Consider the following 25,807-nt stretch of genomic DNA (forward strand, 5'->3'; position numbering starts at 1 on the left):
AATTTGGGTGTAGCCATAGTCTACAAAGATGGTCAGAAGACTAGTGGGGATGCAATGGAAGCAACTCCTAAAATTTAGGGAGTTACTATTTTTGGACCCCAGAATCTGTTCGCGTCATTATCTTCGTTTTTGCACGAGGATTAATCCTCTGGTCTATGCTGAGGTCAAATTTTGCACAGAGGATGGAGAATTTTAGACCGAAAGGCTAGAACGGGAAATACCTTCCAGTGCTGCCATTTGGCACAAAATTGTGCACTTTCCTCTTTAAAGAGGGGCTGGCATGCAGTTTTTGGGAAAAAAAGGGGCTCATTTGTGAAGGGGAGGATGGACAGTGGCTGATGGAGAAGATTGGAGAGCTTGCCTACCTTGTTTATGATGCACAGAGGGTTGAGCTTACTCCCTACTCTCTCTCTCTCTCTCTCTCTCTCTCTCTCTCTCTCTCTCTGACAATTATGGTTATGCCTCAGTTGAGGGCCTTTCTGCTGATTCATGTACAGTTGTGTGGGAATATGCTGTTTTTGCACGAGGCAAGAGCCTCCTTTCTCCAGGAACAGGAGCAATTGTTTGCTGCCCCCAGTAGGAACAAGTGAGGGTGGTAACCTCATCAAGCAAGTGTCTGAAACAGCACTAAAACAGTACTGATTCTGGACTGTTCAGAGGTTATTTCAGACCCCAATTGATGTCAGAATCAAGGGGCACTTGGCACAGATGATGCAGAACAGTACAGGGAACAATATGAGCTGAAAACAGGTTTCAGAACAGGTCTGAACCAGTAATTACAGCAGGCTGAAATGGTCAATTCTGCACTCCAACCAGAAGTTTCAGACTTGGGCAGAGTTTCCCCTCCTGGTCAACTTGATTTGGGTCAGTAATTGTACTGTTATGCTGCCAAATTTCACCCAAAATAGGTGAAAGACAGCCCATTGTATTTTCTCTCTTTTTAAAAATAAAGAAATACCGCAAGGGGCGCCTGACTTAGGGGCCAACAAGGTGTCTGTGTGGCGACAGGAGCATTCTAGCTTCCTGTATTTCTTCTTGATTCTGTGTCTTTAAGTTCAGGTAAAGTGGGCGACTGTGAATTGGGTGAAAGCATTTATGTATTTTGGTTGTACACTACCGCCCTTTCCAGTGAGCAGGCCGGTTACAGATTGTACTTTCATTCTATCAATTTCACAAAGTGAATGTGACGTTTTTGGCAATCTCTCTCGCTATTCATGGCTCACTATGACAATGTGTATGCCTGCAACTAAGCATTGATTCAACAATCATATTAGAGCCATGGGTACGGCTGCCATCTAGATTCTAAGCCGTTGTTCTCACCATTGAGCTTCAAGGTCGACCTCTTCCTCAATGCTCAAGAGCTCCTCTATGTGTACACTATAGCCATACGAGTATGGGAGGTACGTGCTTCTCTCTAGCAATCCCAAACTATTTGATGTTACCAAGGCAACGGAAATGCAATGTAGACCTGAATACACAGTACCACACTAATTCATGAAGTTGCCTAAGCAATATGAGGACACGGATCCCCATCTTCTGTTGATGAGTCACCTTCTTCTTTGAAAGAAACAGGAAGTGAAAAGGAATCACCTCTACAGTTCAACTCAATCCCACCTTCCCCAATGGACCCTAAACATGAACGATCTTTTGAGACCAATGGTCATTCTCCTTCTTTGAATGAAAAAGGGAAACATATGCTCACACCCTCACAAATATCCTTTTAGAATTACTTGCCTAAAAAGAATCAGTTTTGTGCATTTTGCCCAAAACCTGGTCGTATAGATGACAATTCTCACTCAAGCACCAAGAGTCTCTTAGATCCACACCCAAAATCACCTCATTCACAACTAAGGGTCTTCTACCCATACCCAAGATGAATCCAATCCCCGTTCCTAAACCAACCTCAACCCCTTTCAACAATGGAAGTGCCACTCCAAGGAGGTTGAGCGGGGGTCTTCCCCAAGGATGTAGCATAGTTTCTCCACCCCCTCATATCCACATTCATCAATGGCTGCCCACCAGTGCCATGGATCATGGATCTGCACATCAGTCAATACCACAGATCTTCATTAGATTGCAACATCTACTAGCCCTTATAATTGCATGCATGCCCTGCTATACAAAAAGCATTGAATTGGCACTTCCAAGTTGGCCTTGCGTATGCATCAATTGCCCCACTCGCATCATTTGCTTATGCTCACTACCCACATTTAGAACATCGTGCAATTGTATTGGCTCTTCCTTCGTCAGTGCATCTTGCTGACTTGAAGCTCTCAAAGACGATTTCCTCTTCTTGCCTTTGCTGCCCTCCTTTAAGGGTTCAAAAAGCACACGAACTGAGCATCATTTGCCAATTGCATTAACATTTTCGCTGCTATCCTCAGCTAATCTTTACAGTGGTCATCAAATTTCTCTTCCACTTGGTTGGTCATCAACTTCAAGAGACCTAGAAGGATTCACCTCTTGTCCAATTCCCTCATTCTTAGCTTGCTGCCCATGCTCATGCCTTGTCCAAGATCAAACATTGCATTTTTTCCAACACTCAGTGAATTTTCAGATTGGGAGACATTATAGCATCTAGCTAACACCTTTAAAGAGTCATGAGACTACCAAAGCTCATGTGACCATAAGAGCATGCCAAAGCTCCACATTTTGCATAGTGGATGTGAATGTGCTAATTGCCAGAGCATCATAAGAACTCCGTTGATATGTGTCCAACAAAAATAGACCCTTATACAAGGTACCTAACGATGGAATGGTATCAGACACAAACCAAACATCAAAAAGCATGAAATCCAAATCATCTAAAATAATGATCAACACTAAACCAATGCCACATTCATCATAATTGTTGTTATTAGCACATGTAACACCCTTCTCTACAGGGGTTGAATGCAAAGATGTGAACAAACAATTCCGTAAAGTGATGTGTCTGAATACCCCATCATCAAAATACCAAGTATGTTGCGTTTCAGCAACATTAAATGCACTATTATCCATGGATGTGTCATATCTACATGTCAAAAAAGCATAGTCCTCCTCTACAAAGTTGGCTAGAGCATCCCCATCCAAAGACCAAGTGGTAGATGTCTCTTGAACAACCAAACCCAAGTCCTTTTTCTTCTCTTTGGCTTAACTTTTCCTCCATTCATCAATATAATGTCCCGGTTTCTTTTCAATAGTGGTGTTTTCCCTCTTTCTTTGTCTTCTTTGCCTTTTGGGCAACCTCGTTTGATTCTTGTCTCAAATCAGCCTTTTGTTTATTTTTCACAAACAACTTTGATTTGCCCTTGCCCTTATATTTTGAGAGCATGGCAACATCCCCTGATGTCATGAGGACGTGAAATTTTCACATGTTTTAATCTTACCGATAACATTTGATTAAGATATTAATCAAATTTTTGCATCAATTACTTATCAGATTTTGCAATCAATTTGTGATCAATTTGGGGTCACATTTGCAGCAATTTGTGATCAATTCTCAAGTCAGCAAATCATTAGTTTATGACCAGATTATGCTCCATTTTCAATGGTTTACAACTGGTTCCATGGACATCAGCATGCTAATAAATGCCATTGAGAGTTTCAGCCATTGTTTACGCTGAGAATATGCTTTACTATGGTTCTGAAGTCAGAATTGTTGAGAAACATGAGTTATAGATGCATCCAATGGGTTTCTAGCGATAGTTCTGGGCTAATTCTCAATATTATTTTATGTTTATGTTGGCTTGAAATTTTCAATAAAGTTTAGAGCATGTGGCATGATTGGAGAACAATGGCCAATGTTGTGACTGTGATACCTTATGCAAATTCCAATGCAGTATGCTTTTCCTTTGGCACAAAACAATGCAATCGAGGACGATTGCAAGGATTTCAAGTGGGAGGTCTATGACAAGGATGTGAAATTTTGAGATGCTTTAATGTTGTCGGTAACATTTGATTAAGTTCTTAATCAAACATGCAAGGTTGTTTAGCACATGTGATGCACATGGCAATTATTTCATAGTAAAAGGCCAAGGACCCTGAGGGTGCAATGCGTGTCGAAAGAAAAAGTTATGATAATTTATGATAGCTGAGCTTTGAGGGCCAATTGGTGTTAGCTTTGACCTGGGACTGTTTTCTGGCCGATAAGTGCCAATGGTGACACTAGGGACTAGCATTAATTAGTTAATTAATACCAATCTAAGGGTCAACAGAGGTTGGGGACCACTCAAAGTTGCAAATGGCCTGGTCAATTTAATTATGGATGGACACATTTAATTTTGGGCAAGGTCAGAAAGGCTCAAATTAAGTTTTAAGATTATTTAATTTTCAAAATTAATTAAATGGCTGGATAATGCTAGAAAATGAGTTTCGAGGACTGCCACTTGGCAAAAATGCCCATGAAAACTGAGAAAACGTTTTTGGGAGCTAGGTCTTAGTCATTCAATTAGTTTCATATTCTAGAACAGAGAGAGAGAGGAAGCTACTGGTCCATTTTCTAATTAGAGAACAACAATTTACTGCAAAAGACTGCCATCTGGGGGTGTCAATAGGCAAGGGACAACAGTGAGACACCTTCCAAGGGCTAGCAACAACATTGCTGATCAGGTGACAGCATTTTGGAACTGCTTGGTAGTAGGTGACTACATTAAATGCAGGCTAGAACAAGCAACAAGTAGATTTTAGGGCATTCTCGCAAAGAAAATCAAATTTCTCTCTCATCTTGGCTTTTTCTCACCTTCTCCAATCAATTTTCAAAAGATCTTAGCATTTCTCAACCATTCTCAACAAATCACAGGCAGACAGCATGAGGATTTCTACTGTAAACCCTAAATTTTTGTAAAAATTAGTGTCTAGCAATCACCTTGGGACTTGTGCCAACAAGATAAGGCATCATACGCTGAAATCAACACCTGTAACTTGTTGTATTGACAGGGGTTTCATATGTCAAGCCATCCATTGTAAATTGGAGCAGCATTTGGCCAATTGATGGTTCCATTTGTACAAGTCTTAGGTAAAAATCAAGGGAAAATTGGCCCCAATTGCTTACTAATTGTTTGTAGAGCAAGGAGCTTTTGGATTAGCCAAGGAGATCGGAGAATCTCGGCCTGTAATTGATCCACTGACAATTGAAGTTAAAGAAATACAGAAAGGGGCACCAGTTTTGGGGCCAACAAGGTGTCCATTATCCAAGATTTTTAAGGTAATGTTTGCATTTCAATTTATGCTCAATTATTAATTGCTATGATTAAGTGCTTGATCAAGTTTTACCACCCTATATAAGAAGGAATGTTGGTTTCACCTGACCTCATAGCAACATTTCTTTGAGTCTGTTCCTCTTATAATAAGAGGTCTTCCAGCTCCACAAAGGTAAGAGGCTATTGCCCTCCCCCCCAAAAATAAATTCAATTAGGCACGGAAACCAAGATTAAGACTCAAGGAGTGAGTTTAGATTGATATTCACCATTTCTACATCCAAACTAACCTTATCAAGTTCAATAACTGCTCATGGATATCCTGCAAGTCTGCAAGGTGATCAGCAATGCTGTCACCCTCATCCATATGTACATTAGCTAGTTCTCTCCGCAAGTAGAAGATTCTAGCTTCATTATGAGCTACAAACATGTGCTCTAAAATATCCCAAGTTGCTTTGGAGATCTTACATGAGCATATATGAGGTATGATGGCTCTCTTCACTGACAAAGCCTATGCATCTTTCAAGTCCCATCATCTGCTCTAATCTACTGTAGGAGGAGCAAGGGTATCAACTCCTGCAACAGCAACAGCAACTCGTCCTCTAGCACCACGATGTCTAGCTCTGATACCAACTATGAAAAATGGAGGAAGAGATAGAGAGGGGGGAGAAGGAGAAAAAGAGAGAGAGAGAGAGAGAGAGAGAGAGAGAGAGTAGATTACGAAAAAAAAAGAGAGAGAGAGTAAAGATAGTGAGCTAAAAACAATAGATTTTACTTGTTGAACTAAAAGCGATAAGAGTGAAAGTACAACCTTAGTCTAAGATAGACCAAACCCCTAACTTCATTCAAGTTAGTTAACTCTAGAACTAGCTCTAAAAATAGTGACATAACTTATTTATGTAGTTGTGTTCACACTACAAACCAACTAACTAAAACATTGGGCACTACCCATAGAAGTAGCAAATTCTAACAGATTCTCAATACCACATGAAGACCAACAACAAATTCCTCTTTTTCAACATCGACATCGAAGGTTGAGAGGGATTCCTGCCTTTCTTAATAGTCAATAACTTTTGGCATTTGTCTTTGCCATCGGTCTCCCTTCCCTATTGTACCTATGCTTTGCATTTCATAATCATACTTATCTTTGTAAAAGGGTGCATATGCAAGAGAACAATTACCCCTTGAGGGACACTATCCAAGTGGCATGAAACCAACCTTCCTTCTCGAATAGGTTAGTGATAGCTTGATTTAATAATAATTACAACAAGTAAACAATTCACATAAACTGAAATGCACACTTCATCACTAAAATCTTGAACAATGCACTGTCTGTTGTCCTCAAAACAGACGTCCCTTGTGGTATTTCTTTAGCTTGTATTGCAAATGGATGGAATATAACTAAGATTCTCTGATCTTCTCTACTTATCCAAGTGTCTCTTGCTACTAAAATTGACTAGCAAGCCTTCGAACCAATATGCCCCTTGGTTTGCTTGGAAATTCGCCTTCACCCTGGTCATTGAAAGACAAATTAAACCCCAAATCTAATATGGGTTGGCAAGCCTCTTGAATCCCTAAAATTCTTTAATTTCAGCTATTAGAACTTGAAGTTCAAGTTCTGGGCCCTCAATTTTGAGCACAGATCCGAAAGTGGCTATCAAACCCTAATTTTTGCTGTAAATTAGGGTTTATACTTTCCAATATCTCTAACTTTGATGAATCAAATGGTTGGATTTTGGTGTGATAACTTGACAGATGGCTCTAGGATCAGAGAGAATACTGTAGAGAGAGAAAACTCAAAGTTTCATCGCGAGAAAGGCTGAAAAACTGCTGCTACATTGCTCTAACAGCCATGAAGTTGTCACCTACAACTTAGGACAACCAGAAAGATTGTTACTCCCTCTTGTATGCTGTCACCAGCACTAGAAGGATCTTGGGCTACTATCACTTGCACCTGGAGGGCTCCAAACTATTGTTGCCTATTACAAGATTAGTTCCTAGTAGCTGCAAATCTTAAAATATTGATTCTAAAAATTAATCTTATAATTATTGATAAGATGAAACTCACACTAGTAATTTCCAACAAACTTTTAAGAAATGGAATATAGACTTTAGGGGACCCATTATCTTGACAACACACTAATCATAAGCTTGATACATTAGCATGTCCGTAGACTAAATAACTAAATGGGCTAAGGCCACACAATCCATATGAATAGTATACCAATCACTATACACTTTCTCTAAAAATATAGCACTCTGACAATCAGAAAGAATGGGCGTATGACCCTCTAATGGTAAACGTAGGCCAGCCAACAATCTGCGCAACCATACACATTCAACTATTGCCGTGAAGGCTACCCTGTACTCAGCCTCACAAGACGAGGTAGCCATTATAGGTTGTTTCTTGCTTAGCCATGAACGGCCTAGAAAGAAACAGTATCCACTAATAGACTGCCTAGTGTCTGCATCACGAGCCCAATCTGAATCACTATAAGCTTGTAAGTGCAAGTCTCGCCCCCCAGGAAATAATAATGCATGTGACTAAGTACCTTGCAAATATCCGAATATCCGCTTAATAGCTTCCCAATGTATGGTCCGTGGGCTATGCATATGCCTACTCACCTGAGATACTGCATACTGAATGTCAAGGCCTGTGTTACAAAGATAAATAAGATAGCCAAGAGCCTGACTGTAAATTACAACATCAGACATCTCTTCACCATCATGCATAGACAGCTTTAAGCCTGGCTCCATAGGAGTGCACATAGGTTTGCAATCTTGCATACTAAACCTATGTAACAGCTTATCCACATATTGTGATTGTGACATGATGATACCATGCTGATTTTGGGTGAATTGAATCCCCAAATAATAGTGTAGACAGCCCATATCTGACATAGCAAATGCATGTTTTAATCTACATAAAGAATGATAATCAGCAAGTCCCTCCCCCCCTCATTCTTAATGTATAGAGTGGGAGTAATTGGACTATTTTTAAACCCTTTCCTAGCCAAATAAGCATCAATTTTGGAGTACCATGCATGAGGAGCTTGTTTGAGACCATAAAGAGCTTTATGCAGCTTGCATACCATGTGCCCTTTCCCTTTAACCACAAACCTTGGAGACCGTGGCACAAACATCCTCGTGCAAATCCCCATTCAAGAATGTTGTCTTAATGTCCAACTGATGTCCTTTCCAACCATAATTTGAAGCCATAGCAAGCACACATCTCACCGTACTCATAAGGGATGTAGGAGTAAAAGTTTCTTCATAATCTATGTCATTCTTCTGTACATAGCCTTTTGCTACCAACCGTGCTTTGTGCATGTCAATTGTACCATCAGCCCTGTGTTTAAGTTTAAAAACCCATTTTGTGCCAATGGCGTTTTTGCCAGGTGGTAAATCCACAAGATCCCATGAAGAGTTAGTGGCAATTGAGTCTAACTCATCCTGCATGGCCTGCATCCAATGTACATCTTGCTGAGCTTCGTCCAAGGAAGTAGGCTCATCATCATCCAATAGTGAGCTCATAAACACAAGCTCATCACAATCATCTACTTTCATAAAATCAATCAAATGTGCCCCCTGCATCATTTGCTGCATTTCTGGCAGACCTTCTAGTGCGTTGAGGTATTGGAGCATCCATTTTACTCTCCTAGAGAGTCTGTAACAGCCATCTTGGGACTGTTTTGGCTGCATTTACAGCAGCCCTTTCATGCTGTACTGCTTCTTCCACTGCATGTGGCAAACCATCATCAATACCCTATTGTTCAAGACCATATGGTGCAGCAACAGCTTGCTGTATTAAGTCTGTCCTGCCATTTACAGCAGGCACAGACTCCAAAGTAAGTGGCAAAAAACCCTCAAAGACATCACCAATGTCATGGGTGGCTGGCATTTGAAACTGATCATGTGGAAATGCAGAATTTTCAGCAAATAGAACATCCCTACTGACAAACACTTTCTTCGTGCGTGGGTCATACAAGCGATAGCCCTTGCTCTCCGAACTGTAGCCAATAAATATGCATTTTACAGCCTTGTCATCAAGCTTCCCACAAAGCTCTTTCAGAACATGTGCATAGGCCATGCAACCAAACACCCGAAAGTAGTCTACTTTGGGTTTCTTGCCATGCCAAGCTTCAAACGGTGTGATCATCTTCAGTGTCTTAGTGTGCACGATTCAACACATGATTTGCACACTAAAGGCCTTCTAGCCAAAATTTATGAGGTAGCCCCTTGCTTTTTAGCATACAACGAGTCATCTCCATAAAAGTCCGATTCTTCCTTTCACCAGCACCATTTTGCTGAGGAGTCATTCTAACAGTGACTTCATGCGTAATGCCATGAGCAAGCAAATATGTCTCAAAAGCACGAGACATGTACTCCCCCCTTCTATCTATGCAAAGTGTCTACACTTTTAAGTTAGTTTCAGCTTCAAGCTTTGCAACAAGATGTTTGAAATGCATGAACACATCGGATTTTGCCTTCAGCCGATACACCCATGTATACCAAGAGTAGTCATCAATAAATGTAACAAAGTACTGATGACCTCCAAGTGCACGTATCCTCATGGGACCACAAACATCAAAGTGAATAAGCTGCATTTTTCGGACAGCACGCATTGCACCATCCTTTTTGAAGGCAAACCCATGCATCTTGCCCAAAATGCATCCCTCACACGCATGAGGAGTTGGAGTCTCCACTAGAGGCAATGCATCTACCATATGACACGTTTAAAGGTCATCAAACTCCCAAGGCTCATGTGTCCATTGCGAGCATGCCATAGCTCCGCATTTTGCATAGCGGGAGAAAGGGTAGTGAATACTAAAGCATTATCAGACTATCTGTCATATGTATCCAGTAAAAATAGACCCTTATGCAAGGTGCCGAATAAGCTAAGTGCATAATCCATCTCTCTCTCTCTAACAATGCATTTGCCATCCTCAAAGATGACCTAAAAGCCATGCTTATTAAAAGCAAAGATAGACAACAAGTTATTTGTAATAACAGGTACAAACAAGACATCTAGAAGCATGAAATTACAACCATCTACAGCAGTAATAGTAACTGTCCCAATGCTACATACATCATAACTGTTGTTGTTCGCACATGTAACACGCTTCCCAGCAAGGGCTGAATGCAAAGAGGTAAACAAATGCTTCCTGGAATGACGTGCTTTAACGCCCCACTATTAAAATACCATGTTTGCTACGTTTCAGTAACATTAAATGCTGAATCAACCATTGAAGAATCATAACTGCATGTGAGAAATGCAAAGTCCTCCTCTACAAAGTTGGCTGAAGCATCATCATCAGTAAATTTGTTGGCTAATGTTTCTTGGACAGCCAAACCGGAGTTCTTTTTCTTCTCTTTGGACAATCTCTTTCTGAATTCATCAATATAGTGACCGAGCTTCTTGCAATAATGGCATTTCCCCTTCTTTTTAGTCTTTTGTGTGTCTTGGACAACCTTATTTAATGGCTGCAATACCACCCAAATCAACACTCAATCAATAAATTAAAACACTATACTGTTGTACCACACCCGCCTCAAAATGTGTGCCCTCAAAGTACAAAATACAACAACTTAATGCTGATTCTTACCAAAATTTACTGAATTTTTCCAAAATTCTCTGTCTAATCTGACTGTAACAGCAATTAAATGTTGTTGTACTGCTTGTTGCTTTGCCTTGGAGTGCGTGTCGGATAAAAGCTCCAAATTTCTTTCTAAAATTTCAAAGAAATTGAACAATCTTGTACCTCACAACTTGAATTTCTGCAAAAATGTCACCTCGCGATGTGTGTCAACAGTGAACAGCAACTAAAATCTGCCTCGTGACATGTATCAGATCCAAAAAACTGAAAAGCCCCAATTTTTCTTGAGCCAATGTGGAAGAAATTGCACAATGTCTAAAGTTTGGTAACAATTTGCACAAAGGGCCTCCAATCAGGCAAAAGCTCCAAATGGTCGGTGGAAATGTCCAAGAAATTGAGAAAATTCTCCAAATCGGTTATCAATTCGAACTCCGGGAGCAAAATTTAGCAAAAGCCCCAAATTTTTGGACAACACGAGCTGAGATTCGAGAAGAGATGGCTGAAATAGACTGGAAATTTCAGAAATTTCAAGAATACTCCAAATCTAAAAATTAGGGTTTCTTCGCTTTTTAGGGTTTGCAAATATTGGCGGGCAAGACTGAGGAAATGGCGAGCAGAGCTGAAAACAGCAGCAGCTCTTCCAAAACAGCAGCTCCTCGGTCTACGTGCAGTGCTGCATGTGGGACTACGCGTTGGACTACGCGCAGGCTGAAAATAGCAAATCTGGAGTTTGATGACTGAGTTGGACAGATCTGGGGCAAATGGACAGATTTGGAGCTGATGGCTGAACTCGACAGATCTGGAGTAGACAAGAGACGGCTCAGCTACAGCTCCTCCTCCACTTCAGCAACACCTCACAGCAGCTGAAAACTCTTCCTCGAACTGAGAACCAAGCTGGCAACACTTGGACCTTGGGCGGGATGGCACCCACTGACGGTGGCTGAAAGGAATCCGTGCATACGAGCTGCTCTGATACCAAATGTTGGGAAATGGCAGCTAGCTATGGACAGAGAGAGAGGAGAGACAATGACAGCAAGAGAGTGAGCTGAAGCAAAAAATAAAAGAGTGTACTTGCTAGAATGAAAGATAGAGTGAAAGTACAACTTATGTTTAGGTCAAAGGTTGACCTAACCAGCCTTCCACCAACTTGTTAGCGATCAGATCCTGTCGGCAGCCAGTCGGACTGCCCCGTCGGACTGCCACGTGGCAGTCCGACCTGTACCTGGTCAATCGGCTGCATTTAAGCCGACCTGCCTATTTTTGGCGCCCATTTTCTGGCTATTTATAGCCGATCTTCTGCAGTCTCTCCCATCTCTGATCGCAGGTTTTAGGCTGGAGGCTCGTGCAGATTACATCTCTGTTTGCAGATTTCAGGTTGGAGATCGTGCAGACTGCAGCGGACTTCGAGGTGAACAGCAGGTTGCATCATCGAGGTGGAGACACGCAGTCTCGTGCACTGCGCCCGTGTACATATCTGCATATCTTTGTATACAGCACACTTTATACAGCAGATCTTCATCTTCCACTGTCTCTTTCTCTCTCTTCTCTCTGCGTTCTCTCTCTCTCAGTCTTGGTCCCATGCTTCCGCATGGCTGTGCTCTGACATGGTATCAGAGCAGTGTAGAAGCATCGTCGAGGTGGAGACATGCAGTCCCGTGCACTGCGCCCGTGTACATATCTGCATATCTTTGTATACAGCACACTTTATACAGCAGATCTTTCATCTTCCACTGTCTCTTTCTCTCTCTTCTCTCTGCGTTCTCTCTCTCTCAGTCTTGGTCCCATGCTTCCGCATGGTTGCCCTCTGACATGGTATCAGAGCAGTGTAGAAGGGCTGGCTGAGTGAAGAACCAACCTGAAGAGGAGTTTCCATCGCGACACAAGGCTGCGTTTCCAACGTTTGAGGGCGAGCGGGTGGGCTGCGCCTCGAAACGAGGCTGAAGCGAGCGTGGGCGCGCGGGAAAGGAGTCCAGTTGGTGGATTTGCTGCTGTTTGCTGCTGTTTGAAGAGGAGGAAGGCTGAGTTTTCAGCTTTCAAGTGCAAGTTTTGCTTTTTTCATCGCCTCCGACGGGTGAAGAAGGTACGGGACGCAGAAGAAAGAGCCCTAGCAGGCTGCATTTTCACAGTCAGAGGGGGCTGCTTTTGTGTTTGTGAAGGCATAACAAGTGAAGATGTCTACAGAGATTGACTTGGAGTTCCAAACGAGCCTGGCTTACCGGCTCTTCCCGCAGATCAAAAGCTCGATGACGACAATTACCGCATCTGGCGCATGATGATGTTGGCCATCCTTGAGTCCTACGATTTGGCGGAGCTTGTACAGGAGGAGATCGACCAGCCCTCGGTGAGAGAGGAGTCCAAACTCTCTTCCGATGCTCGTGCGGAGTTGGCCAAGGCACAGTCTCACTGGGACAAACTGAATGCCCGGATTCGTTCTTTTCTTTTTCTGTCTTGTACTACAGCCGTGATAGCCCACATCGAGCACTTGACGGTGGCTCGGGAGATATGGCTGGGGCTTGATCAAATGTATAACCGGATGACCCTTATGAAGCGGGTTTCTTTGGAGGTGCAGATGCGGACCTTGTCCGTGAACAAGTCTTCTTCGTTGGAGGAGCACATCAACAAGCTTAGACAGCTTCAGATGCAGGTTCAGAATGCAAGGAAGCCGATTTCCTCCGAAGACATGGCGATCACACTTTTGTCCCAGTTGCCGCCACGATTCAGTGCTTTCTACTCCGCCCTTATTGCTTTGGGGCGTGAGTCTACTCTTTGGTGGGAAGAGCTGGTTCCTATGGTCTTGGACCAAGAGGAACAACTGAAGGGACAGCATGCTTCCAAGTCGAAAGCCTTGACAGGTCAAGCCTCTCAGAAGAAGAGGAAGGACCAAAAGAAAAAGGAGGACAACAAGTCAAAGAAGGACAAGGACAAAGAATCCACATGCCATATTTGTGGAAAGACTGGCCATTGGAAGAAGGATTGCCCTGACAAAGACAAGAAGGACACCAACAAGAAGCACACGAAGGATTCTGGAGCAGTGGCTGCACCCTCATCAGCTGCGTTTCTTCATCTAGCTATCATTGAGGACTCTACACCGAATGCTTCTGATGCTGCAATGACAGCTCCCCAGGCTCGAGAGTGGATCGTTGACAGTGGTGCCTCCCAGCACATGACTCCTTCACCAGTTGGTGTTGCCCAGTTGCGACCTTCGCGTGGGCAGATTCTCATTGGAGATAGCTCTTCGGTGTCTATTGCAGGACGGGGTGACATGCAGCTTATTCCAGATGGACGTGGTGGTACCTATACCTCAGAGGTCTTGCATATGCCAGGTTTAGGGTATCATCTACTTTCGGTTCATGAGATTTGTTCACTTGGACTTTTGGTGGAGTTTGACAGTGATTCGCTGCGAGTCCTTGATCGTGGGTCAAGGAAGGTTCTCTCATCAGGATATGAGGAGAACGGCATCTACAAATTGACGTCTTCTACCGCCCTCCCTACTCTTCTTCTTACCTCTCAGACACAGTCAGAGCTATGGCATGCTCGGTTTGGTCACCTCAACTATGATTATCTTCGGAGGGCGTCACGTGGACAGCTTGTTCGAGGGTTGCAGGACATAGTGGTGAGCCAGCAACCATGCATCTCCTGCATTCGTGGGAAGCAGCATAGGGATGCAATTCCCCACAAAGCTTCGCGGCGGTCTTCTTCACCGATGGAGCTTGTATCTACGGATCTTTGTGGCCCTATGAGGAACGAGTCCTTGAGAGGAAGCTCGTACTTCATGCTGATCATAGATGACTACAGCACGATGACTTGGGCCTATTTCTTGGCGTTGAAGTCGGAGGCTTTCTCCCACTTCAAGGATTGGCTTCTCTTCGAGGAGAACAGATCGGGCTAGCGATTGAAGACCTTGCGATTCGACAAGGGTGGTGAATTTGTTTCTAATGAGTTTGCTCGTTTCTGTGCGGATAAAGATATTCACCAGGAGTTTGCTGATACCAACACTCCTCAAGAAAATGGCATTCTTGAACGGAAGAACCGAAGTGTAATCGGGATGGCACGCACCATGCTGGAGCACCGACAGACACCTCAGTTTCTGTGGGCTGAGGCTGTGGCTACTACAGTCCACATCCTTAACTGATCTCCCACTTCAGCCATTGATGGGATAACACCTTTTGAGGCTTACTTTGGGACTAAGCCCGATGTTTCTTATTTTAAGGTTTTTGGGTGTGATACCTATGTTCACATTCCCAAAGCTCATTGTGATAAATTTGAAGCAGCTTCCCGAAGACAGGTGTTTGTTGGCTACAGCTCTCAATCCCAAGGCTATCGGTTGTATGATCCCGTCAAGTGGGATGTGTACACCAGTCGAGATGTGCGGTTCGTGGAGGTTCCGGCCATAGCAACGGGTGAGGAGCATCCCGTTCTTGGAGATCCAGGGGAGAGTTGGACTCCCGAGACAGTTCCTTTGGAGCCCGCGCCTTTTGATTCTGATTCTATTTCCGATACAGAGTCTACTGTTCCACCGGTCACCCCCGAGGAGTTACCACCGGTGGATATCCCAGAGTCTTCAACTGATGGAGAGAGACGAGGAGAGGTCCGGCCTCCTCCTCGTTGGGCCCGTGACACACTCCGTGATTCAGGGATCGAGGGGGTCCCTGAGGAGTGGGGACCGCAGGATGGTCCGCGGCGGTCACGGAGACACCAGGCACATTCTACGGAGCTTGTTTGCTCTAACTATTGTTTGATGACCCATGTTACGCAGGATCGAGAGCCCACCTCCGTGAAGGAGGCTTTACAATCCGCACCATGGCAGAAAGCTATGGAAGCCGAGTTGGAGGCTATTGAGAGGAATAGCACTTGGTCTCTCGTGCCTCGCCCCCCGAATAAGAAGGTGATTGGCGTCAAATGGGTCTTCAAGACCAAGTACCTTAGCGATGGTTCTTTGGACAAGCACAAGGCTCGCCTTGTTGCTAAAGGTTTTGCACAGCGCCCAGGGATTAATTGTCATGACACTTTTGCTCCCACTGCTCGTATGGCAACTATTCGAGCTATTCTTGCCTTGGCTGGCCATAGAAGATGGCCTATCTACCAGTTGGATGTGAAGTCGGCCTTCCTCAATGGTGATTTGAAGGAGGAGATCTATGTCGAGCAACCTCCTGGCTTTGGATCTTCAGATGGGAAAGTCTACAGGTTGAAGAAGACCGTGAATGGCCTCAAGCACGCTCCGCGTGCATGGAACGAGAAGATTGATTCGTTCCTTCAGTCACAGTTGGGATATCGGCGTTCCAAGGCCGATCCGCAGCTTTATGTACACACTTCCGAGGCTGGTTGTGTGCATTTTGTGTTGTATGTTGATGATTTGATTGTCACAGGTGATCATGCACAGAAGGTCAAAGAGACGAAGGCAACTTTACATCAAACGTTCGAGATGACGGATTTGGGTCTACTCCATTTCTTTTTGGGCCATGAGATTTATCAGTTTCAGAGGGGGATTTTCGTCTCTCAGCAGAGATATGTACAAGAGCTCTTGGTTTCTTTTGCGATGGAGGATTGTCGGACCATTTCTACTCCTATGGATCCGAACTGGAAGGCCACTTCACATTCAGTTTCTCCCATGGCGAATGCTTCCCTCTACCGTCAGTTGATTGGATCATTGATTTGGCTCCTCAACACTCGTGTTGATCTTTGTTTTGTTGTTGGTCTCTTGGCGGGTTCATGAGTGAACCTCAGACGGTGCATTGACAGGCTGCCTAGCGGATACTTCGGTATTTGAGGGGGACATCTGATTTAGGGCTTCATTATCCAGCAGGCACAGGTGGTTCAGATCTTGTACTTGCAGGTTGGAGCGACTCGGATTGGGCTGGTGATGTGGACCACAGGCGGTCTACAACAGGTTACTGTTTTACCTTGGGTGCAAGTGTTATCTCATGGAGTAGCAAGAAGCAGCCCACGCTAGCCCTTTCGTCTACTGAGGCGGAGTATCGGGCCGCGTCTTCCACTACATGTGAGGCTGTGTGGCTTCGGAGATTGTTGGAGGAGCTTGGCTGTTCCCAGACTCGTCCTACTTTGCTGCAATGCGACAATGAGAGTTGCATTGCCTTGGCACAAAATCCTGTTTTCCATGCTCGAACGAAGCACATAGAAATCCAGTACCACTTCATCAGAGAGAAGCTTCTGGATAAGACCATCGCTGTGGAGTACTGCAAGACGGAGGACAATCTTGCAGATTTGTTTACAAAGACGCTTCCCCAGGCTCTACTTCGAAGACATTCCAGATCCCTCAGGCTTCTGCTCCGCCCAGGCTCTAAGAGGGGGTGTTAGCGATTAGATCCTGTCGGTAGCCAATCGGACTGCCCAATCGGCGGACTACCACGTGGCAGTCCAACCTGTACCTGGTCAGTCGACTGCATTTAATGCAGCCGACCTGCCTATTTTTTGCGCCCATTTTCTGGGTATTTATAGCCGATCTTCTGTAGTCTCTCCCGTCTCTGATCGCAGGTTTCAGGTTGGAGGCTTGTGCAGCAGATTACATCTCTGTTTGCAGATTTCAGGTTGGAGATCGTGCAGACTGCAGTGGACTTCGAGGTGAACAGCAGGTTGCATCGTCGAGGTGGAGACACGCAATCCCGTGCACTGCGCCCGTGTACATATCTGCATATCTTTGTATACAACACACTTTATAGAGCAGATCTTCATCTTCCACTCTCTTTCTCTCTCCTCTCTGCGTTCTCTCTCTCTCAGTCTTGGTCCCACGCTTCCGCATCGCTGCGCTCTGACACAACTAACTAGAGTAAGGTTTATTTTACTTTAGAGCGTAGTATCACTACTTTAAGTTTCTAAGACACTAGGTGTACACACCTTAGATTGACGCTTTAATAAGTATCCACACCACACAGATTACATTGGGCGCTGCCCATAGAATTGGCAAATTCTAACACCTTTGTCCAATACCTTGGCTACTTTGGGCTAGAACGCATCAAGGTAATCATGGGCTAGAGCTCACTTGCAATCCCTTTCTAGTTCCAGTTTTGGGCCTAAGTGGTATTCAGCTAAAAAATGCATTACAAATTTTTTAGCTTTTCAAAACAGCCCCAAAACATGTAAATTACCCAAAGTTTCAGTAAATTGTGTGAGGTCCTAGAGAGTGCCTATGTTTCATAAGCCAAACCCTAATTTTGAAGGATCCGCTTATGTATAAATAGACAAGCTGCCCACCATTCAATATCATCCCTTGTCTTGCAAGTTCAACCATCAACTCTCTCTCCAATGGCTATCCAACCAATTACAACTATTACCACATCATCACCAAACACCCCAGCACCCTATCCACTGTTACCACCCTACTATCCAGCCTCTTCCCGAGCATCATTCAGCTTGCATTTAGTGCAATGCAAGCTCAATCTGCATCAAATCTTCCTTCTACAACTCTAATGTCCAACCTCCCACTGTTTCCCATTCAGGCCATTTGATTGCTACATTTACTAATTCCAGCCTTGTAAACTACTGCGTTTTGGTTTCCAACCTGCTGCCTTTCCACTTTCTACATCATCTCAACTCCGATTGGTGGTCACAATACTCGAGATCCATCTCTGATGGACATCACACTCCAACTGCTCCCTCAGCCCACTCCCATGAGAGCCATTGACTACTGGACAGCTCTACCCTCCAACATCATGTGCACTCTTTCCTTCATTTACAACATTATTCATTCACTTTGAAGTTATCTTTCTTTTCTATTTGTGTTTGTGCTTGTGCTTTGCACTTTGCATTTTGCATTTTTGTGTTTTGCGTTTTTGCATTTTATATCTCTGCATTTGTGTTTGACTTCTTTGTGTTTCAATTATGATTGTACACTCACTATTTCTTTATGCAAACCCTAGCATATCTCCACATAAGGCAATGGAGCAACAAAGATGGTGCTAATGAATCCTAGCAGCAAAAGATAGCAATGAAGATGATGGTGGCAAGGTCTAATGGCAATTGGTGAGGATGTAGAGAAGAGGGATGATCCAAAGTGAGCGATCAGCCCATGGATCCCTTCCAGGATTGTCTCCGTACGTAGTACGGACTGATCCGTATGGTACGGTACGGTACGTATCCGTACGATTTAGCACGAAAAAATGGGCACTTTTTGGCCACTCTACTTTAAGTCTACAACTTTTTTTTTTTCATTTCTTTTTTTTTTCTTCTTTCTTTCTTATTTCTCCCCCAAGCCTCTCTCTCTCTCTCTCTCTCTCTCTCTCTCTCTCTCTCTCTCTCTCTCAAGCTTCTCACACCCTCTTTCTCTCAAGCCTCTCCTCTCTCTCTCTCTCTCTCAACCTTCTCTCTCTCTCTCTCTCTCTCTCTCTCTCTCTCTCTCTCTCTCTCTCTCTCAAGCTTCTCACACCCTCTTTCTCTCAAGCCTCTCCTCTCTCTCTCTCTCTCTCTCTCTCTCTCTCTCTCTCTCTCTAGTTGCATTAGTACCACGTACGAAAGGTTTGATACTATACCATACTTTAGGTACCGTACCTTACGTATTAGTACCATAAGGTACCAACTTAATGGATGTATCTTTCCCATTTGAACTACACTTTGGGACGAGCAAAATGCTCCTTATATTAATATGATTCTCCCATGAGATTAGGTTATTTGAGATTCAAACAATTGCTCTCAATCTTCTCTCTCTCAAGCCCACAATTCTCTTATTTGTATGATCATGCATGTATGATGTATCCACTCCCATCTATGTAGTTATAAGTTGTAGGTAGCAGTAGTGCATGTTGCACATTCCGCATTAGGCTTTGGCATGTTACCCTCAAGTACTCATCTTATATACTCTAATAGCATTGCTGTTTAGACTTGAAATATCTATTCTATTATCTTTTATCCAAAATAATCAAGTTTTTTTTTGTCATACTAATATCGTACCGTACCTTATAAAATCTTAAGGTACCATTTAGTACCGTATTTTATCGTACCGTACCGTATCATACCTTTCATACCTGACAACTATGATCCCTTCCATGGAACTTTTTGTGCCAATGTCCTACCAAATCTTAATTTCATCTTTTTAATAAAGTTTATCTAGAATTTGTTCCCGGGCTGTAGCGACACCAAACGAAATTAGCCCATATTTTGAGATTAACTTTAGTGAAAAACTGAGGTAGCTTTACATTTCCATCTTTTATCTCTTCACTTGATAGACGTAGCAAGTTGATTTGGAACTCCTAGCACTTGAAGTGATAGGGCAAGAAGGTTTCCAACAGGTCCTTGATAGCCAAGTGAAGCTAACAGGCAGTCTACATGCCTGCTAAAGGAGAAGATAACTGTTTGTATTATGCCACCAGCAAAATGTCAAACATATTCGTTCTTTCTCTCTCCCTTTTTAAGTTGAATTTGGGAGAGTGACCCGGCCATTCTATCATCATAATTGTGTCACGCACATACATTCTTTTCCGGCCATCTCTTTTTTAAATTGAATTTTGAACCTTAAATGACAATACCACAAAGCTTTTTAAACTTTTCTTGCATACTTTGATGGTAGGTTTTCATCTCAATTTTGGAATCTGGATTCCCACATTTAATGTGATTCTGTCTTAAATCTCTCTCTTTAAAAAGTGTGCTTGTTGGAGTTACAATGGGATTTCTGTTGATATCTCAGGCATTGAAGCTAGCCACTCTAATGAACAATTTGAGATGTGCAATGTAGTACGTGTGTATCAACAATAAATGTGGGCTAAGAACCCAAGAAACATTGGTTTTAGACTTGAAATGGATGCCACTCTTAAAAGACAAATGGAATCTTGCTTAATCTGTATGTTTGGTCAATTAGAAACTGCTTTTGTGGCAACAGGAATGAATAAAAAAGGGCACCGCTGTCTATTAAGGATAGCCTGCTGTTTTCCTACTCTCGCACCATTCTGTCATCTTTCACAACCGCACCGAGCTGTCATTCCTTCTATGGCCACATGGAAAAGTCTAAGACAGTAGCCTTGCTGCACAGATCATGTCTGCACGTATATAGACTGTTTTCTACATATATACAAGTGCTATGTAATGAGTGCCCTGTCTGGCTGCATTTGGTCATAAGTCATGCATATTGATAATTTGGAATGTGGGCTAAACTAGTCTATTAACCTTAACACAGGTAGATCTAGAATGATTGGAGAATGTGCTTGATGCGTATTTGCAGTGTCTGTTAGAAGTTGATGTTGAGGATATCGAAAAGCTATAAAACTTGGATAAGATACACCATACCTGGAGCTGCCACTTTGTTAAATTTAAAAGATCTGAAGCCTCATACACCCTTGCATATCCATCAGCATGAAAAGTTACCTACAACAAAAAGACTATGTATAGGCCCAAATGAAGACATGTGAAACCCTCTTTTGCCCAAAAATGTAAAATTTTAAATGCATCTCAGTTACATATTCAAAAAGCAACACCAAGGCTATAACCTAAAGTTAATGTTCTTAGATCAAACACATTTTAAGCCACCAAATAAAATCTTGCTGTTTTACCTGCTCCTGCTCCAAGGACAACCAAGCTTAACATCTATTATAATCCCAATTGATCAAGAGGTAAGTTTTTGAACATTTCAGCGGCCAAAGGTCTAGAAGCTACTTTAAGAGACATACTCATCACACCCCAAAAATAAGATGTTCATCCCCCATGTAGACTTGCATCAACCTAAAATCTACTCTCAGATTACAAATATAAGATGCATAGTTGCCAGTCTTATTATATCACTAAAAATCAGACAACACATCAAGCAGAACCATGAAAAGTTGTTATTGGTTTTGTACATAAAAGCTAGAAACAAATCAAGATATGACTGTACACATGCTTCTTTTAGTTCTTTGAATAATAGTTGGTAAACTGTTAAGTCGCCTAAATTTGTCATTCAATTTACTATATTTTTCTAGCATTTTCTTAGCTCTTAAAACAATCCAAAAAGCATTAAAACATTTTTTCATGATACTCCATACATTCCAATAAGAAAATGTTGGCTCTCCTCCTCCATTACTATCATCGTCATCTCTTCTTCCCAGCTGCTGCCCTACTGCTGGTGATGCCACCTCGCCTGCTGGTTGCTGGCACCATCTGCTGGCAATGCCACCTTGCCTGCTGGTTGTTGTCACTCGTCTGCTGGTGGTGCCACCCTTCTGTACACTCCTCCACTGGCTCTATTGTCTTCTCCTCCCTGCAGGCTGCTCCCTCATTCACAGCTATTGTCCCGCATCTCTTGCCACTTCAGCATGCTAGGTTTGTTGGGTTTCACTCACGCCTACACGTGTCTATGTTCAGTAGGACACGCCTACACTCACAGAGGAGTGTCGGTATTCAGTAGGACACTGGGGCACTTTTTACTCTCGGTATGAGAGGTTTTTTCCCCCATACTTATTTTCCTTTTTCGTATGTGCATATGTTACACATTTACCGGCACTTATCATGTTGGAGTGTGAACACCCCTTACAACCCTAAGGTTTAAGGTTGTACTTTGTACTTTCAATTGACACTCTTTCAGTCTATTGCATTGGGTGTCGTGCTTCACTCTCCACACTATCTACTCCACTCTCAACTGAGCTTCGATCCTCTCCTCTCACATTTGGTATCAAAGCTGAATTCAGCTCAGTTCAGCTCTGCTCTGGTCTCAACCTTCAAGAGTGCCCGCGAGCTACCTTTCTAGAGGCCTGCAGCTCGCGACCTGCTCTGCTCTCAGCAGCTAAACAGTGCCACCCAATGGTGCTCTTCCTAGAGCCTCCTAGCAAGCGCCAACAGCGTTGCCCACTATGCCCCAACCATAGTATGGGGGGGTTTCGAAAATGGGAGAAACGGAAACGGGAAAAACCGGAGTTTCAGAGTTTCGGCCAAATTTTGGAAACGGAGAAACGGCGTTTCAGATTGTACACTTCAAAAAATACAGTAATATGTGGATATATAAATATATCAATGCCTACAACATGTATCCAAATTTCATACAAAACTTTGAGTCTTTATGTCATATGATTGAAATCATGATTCATTACACATTTCACGACTCACGACTCACGACTCACAAGTGAAGATTGAGAAGTCAAGACTAAGGACTCAATGGTTGAAACTTAAGACAGCTTAATACAACTAAGACTCAATTTTCAAAACTTAAGGCAACAAAATGAATTAGAATTTATGACTCGTGAATAATCTATGATCTAAAGAGCAGTGAAGACTAGCATCAAGAACAATGGAACAAGAATCAAGATGCATAATAAGTGGGATCAAGATACAATGATAGTAACTATGTCATGTGAATAATCTGTCAAAACTCCACAGTCCAGTGAGGCTATAAGTATCAACATCAATGAACAACTGGCACCTCTAGTCTGGACTCTGCATTGCTAAACTGACTCCTATATATCACAAGTCGTGACTCATGACTCATCTGGACTCTGAGGATCTATGCACCATCTCCTCGTCCGACTCTGAGGACCCTAACCGAGAAGTTAATGAAGGAGCCTCAGCCTCATCCTTAGACTCTGGCTTTGACTCTGCATGTGATGCACGATCACGTGTGGCCCTCACTCTAACCCTCCTCTGTGCACGAGTCTCAAACACCGGTGCTGATAGCTCCTTATAGAGCATAGAGTAGATATCCCACTCCTCATGTGTTATCTACAGAATGTCACGCACCTTCTCTATATCAATCTTGTCAACATTCACCTGTAAAGATGAACGAGACAAAGATATATCATGTGAGAGAAGATTCAATATGTTCAATGTTCATACATATCACAATTTACAATCCAACTTCCAAGCAAATTAACAATGTCAAGTGTCAAGGACTCGAGGTTAAAAAGTTAATTATACATAATACTAATCATTACCAATTTACCTGTGAAGGCTCAGGAGACAAAGCGGTCCTCTCAAAAAGCTGAAGATTACAATGGTAAAACACTAAACGCTCCAGGTAGACAGTTCTGAGCTTGTTTCTCTTTTTAGTGTGGAAGAGAGCCCATGTGCTCAAGTTCCTCTCAACAGGCCCTAAACTACAATCCTGTGAGAGAATGCGAATGGCAATGTGTTTCTATTCAAATTTGAGAGATTGAGGTTAAGTAATTGGCAATTGCTAATATGCATGCCGCAAAATCAACATTTGAGTGGGCGATAGATTACAGAACTTACTGGCAAGCCCCATGCAAGTTGTAATGATAGCATAAACTCCCATGTGAAAGTCACAAAGGTTTTAGTTTATTCTCACCATAAGAAAAACATGCAATAAGAGATGACCGGTCTTGAGACCCAAAAGTGGGTTGGATTCCCAAGAGGCATGGGAAAACCCTAACCCTAAAAATGTGTAAGAAAAGGATGAGAATGAATAGAATAAACTATCCATGTGCATGCAAACTTTGTGCACTTGCCTTCTTACTTTCATTGTGAAATGAGTGAGTGAGAGTTAGAGTGAGATTGAGAGTAAGAAAGTGAGAGGGCGAGGGTGAGAGACCAAGAGGCTAAAGCTCTTATCATCTTCTCTCCAAGCACTCTCTCTCACCATGCCCATGCTTCTCTTTTGCATATGGAGGTCTAGAGTCCCACGAGAAACACCAAAAAAATGGGGAATCTACTACAATAAAATCTATATTGTATTATCAACAAGCATGTTCTTTATATTTTAATCAACCACAAGAAAAAAAACAACACCAATCTTCTCAAATATTTACATAGTATCATATAGCAATTCTTCCACAGAGCATCATATAGCAATTCTTCCACAGATTTACCACAATAGAACTTCAACAAATTCTTCATATTCTTCATAGAAACCATCAAAAGAACAAGAAAACACAAAAGAATGCTCCACTTTGAATGGAATTTTATTATCTAGGTTGCATAATACATTAGATAATTAAGATTCAAAATATAAAAGTCACTAATCGCATACCAAAGTAGGAGCACAATTGCCGTATTTCTCCCAAGGCTGAAGTTGTATCTCTCGAAGCCTAGCTGTGGATCGGCCAAAATGAAGAGAATGATTGCGGAATGCCAATAAATCATCCTATACTCTTCTCATCATATCTATATCATCCCCTGTGAGAAGCCTCATGTACTCCATGAACCCCTCCTCTAACTCCTCGCTAGTGTACTGATTCTCGCTACACCAAAGGGGATGCAAGATATGTGCGACAGCATGGATTGGTTTATGAAACAAATCCCATCGTGCATTCCACACTACACAAATCTCATCAACCCTATAGATAAAATAAGTTAAAAACTTAAAAGTTAGAATAATGATCAATCATCAAAAAGTCGTTAATACCAAATAATTACATGTGTAAAAGTTAAACAAAAACTTACTTGTATTAGGCCAAAAAAATGTTGCGAAGCAAGGCCTCGCGAATTTTATCAATATACTCATATAGAAACCACAAAGTACTTCCCTCCATATCAATAATACACAATACAGTATAAATAGAAGTGAGACTTTTCACCAATGCCTCTGCCTCAACCCACCAACTCTCATTTAAAATATTATGCCTAAAAGCAAGAGCCTTTAGAGACTCTCTCTCACTCCATGTGAGTCATTCCTGGCATGTAATGATCCGTATCAAATTTGGACAAATATAAGCAAATCTAATGGTGGAGGGCTTCAATAGCTCAAGTGTACTATTGGCTCGAAACATGCTTGTGACGGATGGCCTCTTCTTCACAAATCTTATCATGCTTGTTGCCGTCTTGAAAATGTTATCTACCCAAGATATTTATCCAATATCTTCAATAAGCAAGTCAAGGCAATGGGATGCACATGGAATCCGCTAGAAAACTTCTCCTCAAGTATACATCCCATAGACACACAATTGCTTCCATTATCTGTCACCACCTGTACCATATTTTGAACTCCTATGTCCATGATGACCTATCGCATGTGCTCCCAAATGAAAGCTCCTATGATGGTAAGACCTGAGGTAGAGGTATCGATGGCCTTATTGAACATGGTGTCTTTATATGAAGACACCAAAACATTGTAAACATTCCTTCGGCGCATATTTGACCATCCATCGCATAATATTGTGCATTTATATT

At 42.6% G+C, this 25,807-nt stretch overlaps 1 protein-coding gene across 4 annotated transcripts in view; it reads right to left on the bottom strand.

The window, feature by feature from the left end:
- Window positions 1–25,807, bottom strand: part of SEH1H (Transducin/WD40 repeat-like superfamily protein) — a 110,790-nt gene that overhangs the window by 67,917 nt on the left and 17,066 nt on the right. For all 4 annotated transcript variants that reach the window (XM_087694568.1, XM_087694566.1, XM_087694570.1 and 1 more), the window contains exon 4: window positions 21,005–21,082. In XM_087694568.1, the coding sequence (XP_087550694.1) occupies window positions 21,005–21,082 (78 nt within the window). The remainder of the gene's footprint in view (window positions 1–21,004; window positions 21,083–25,807) is intronic.

This window comes from Lygodium microphyllum, chromosome 15 (genome assembly GCF_053477565.2).
Source record: "Lygodium microphyllum isolate KBCC chromosome 15, Lygodium_microphyllum_v1.1.10, whole genome shotgun sequence".
NCBI lineage: Eukaryota > Viridiplantae > Streptophyta > Polypodiopsida > Schizaeales > Lygodiaceae > Lygodium > Lygodium microphyllum.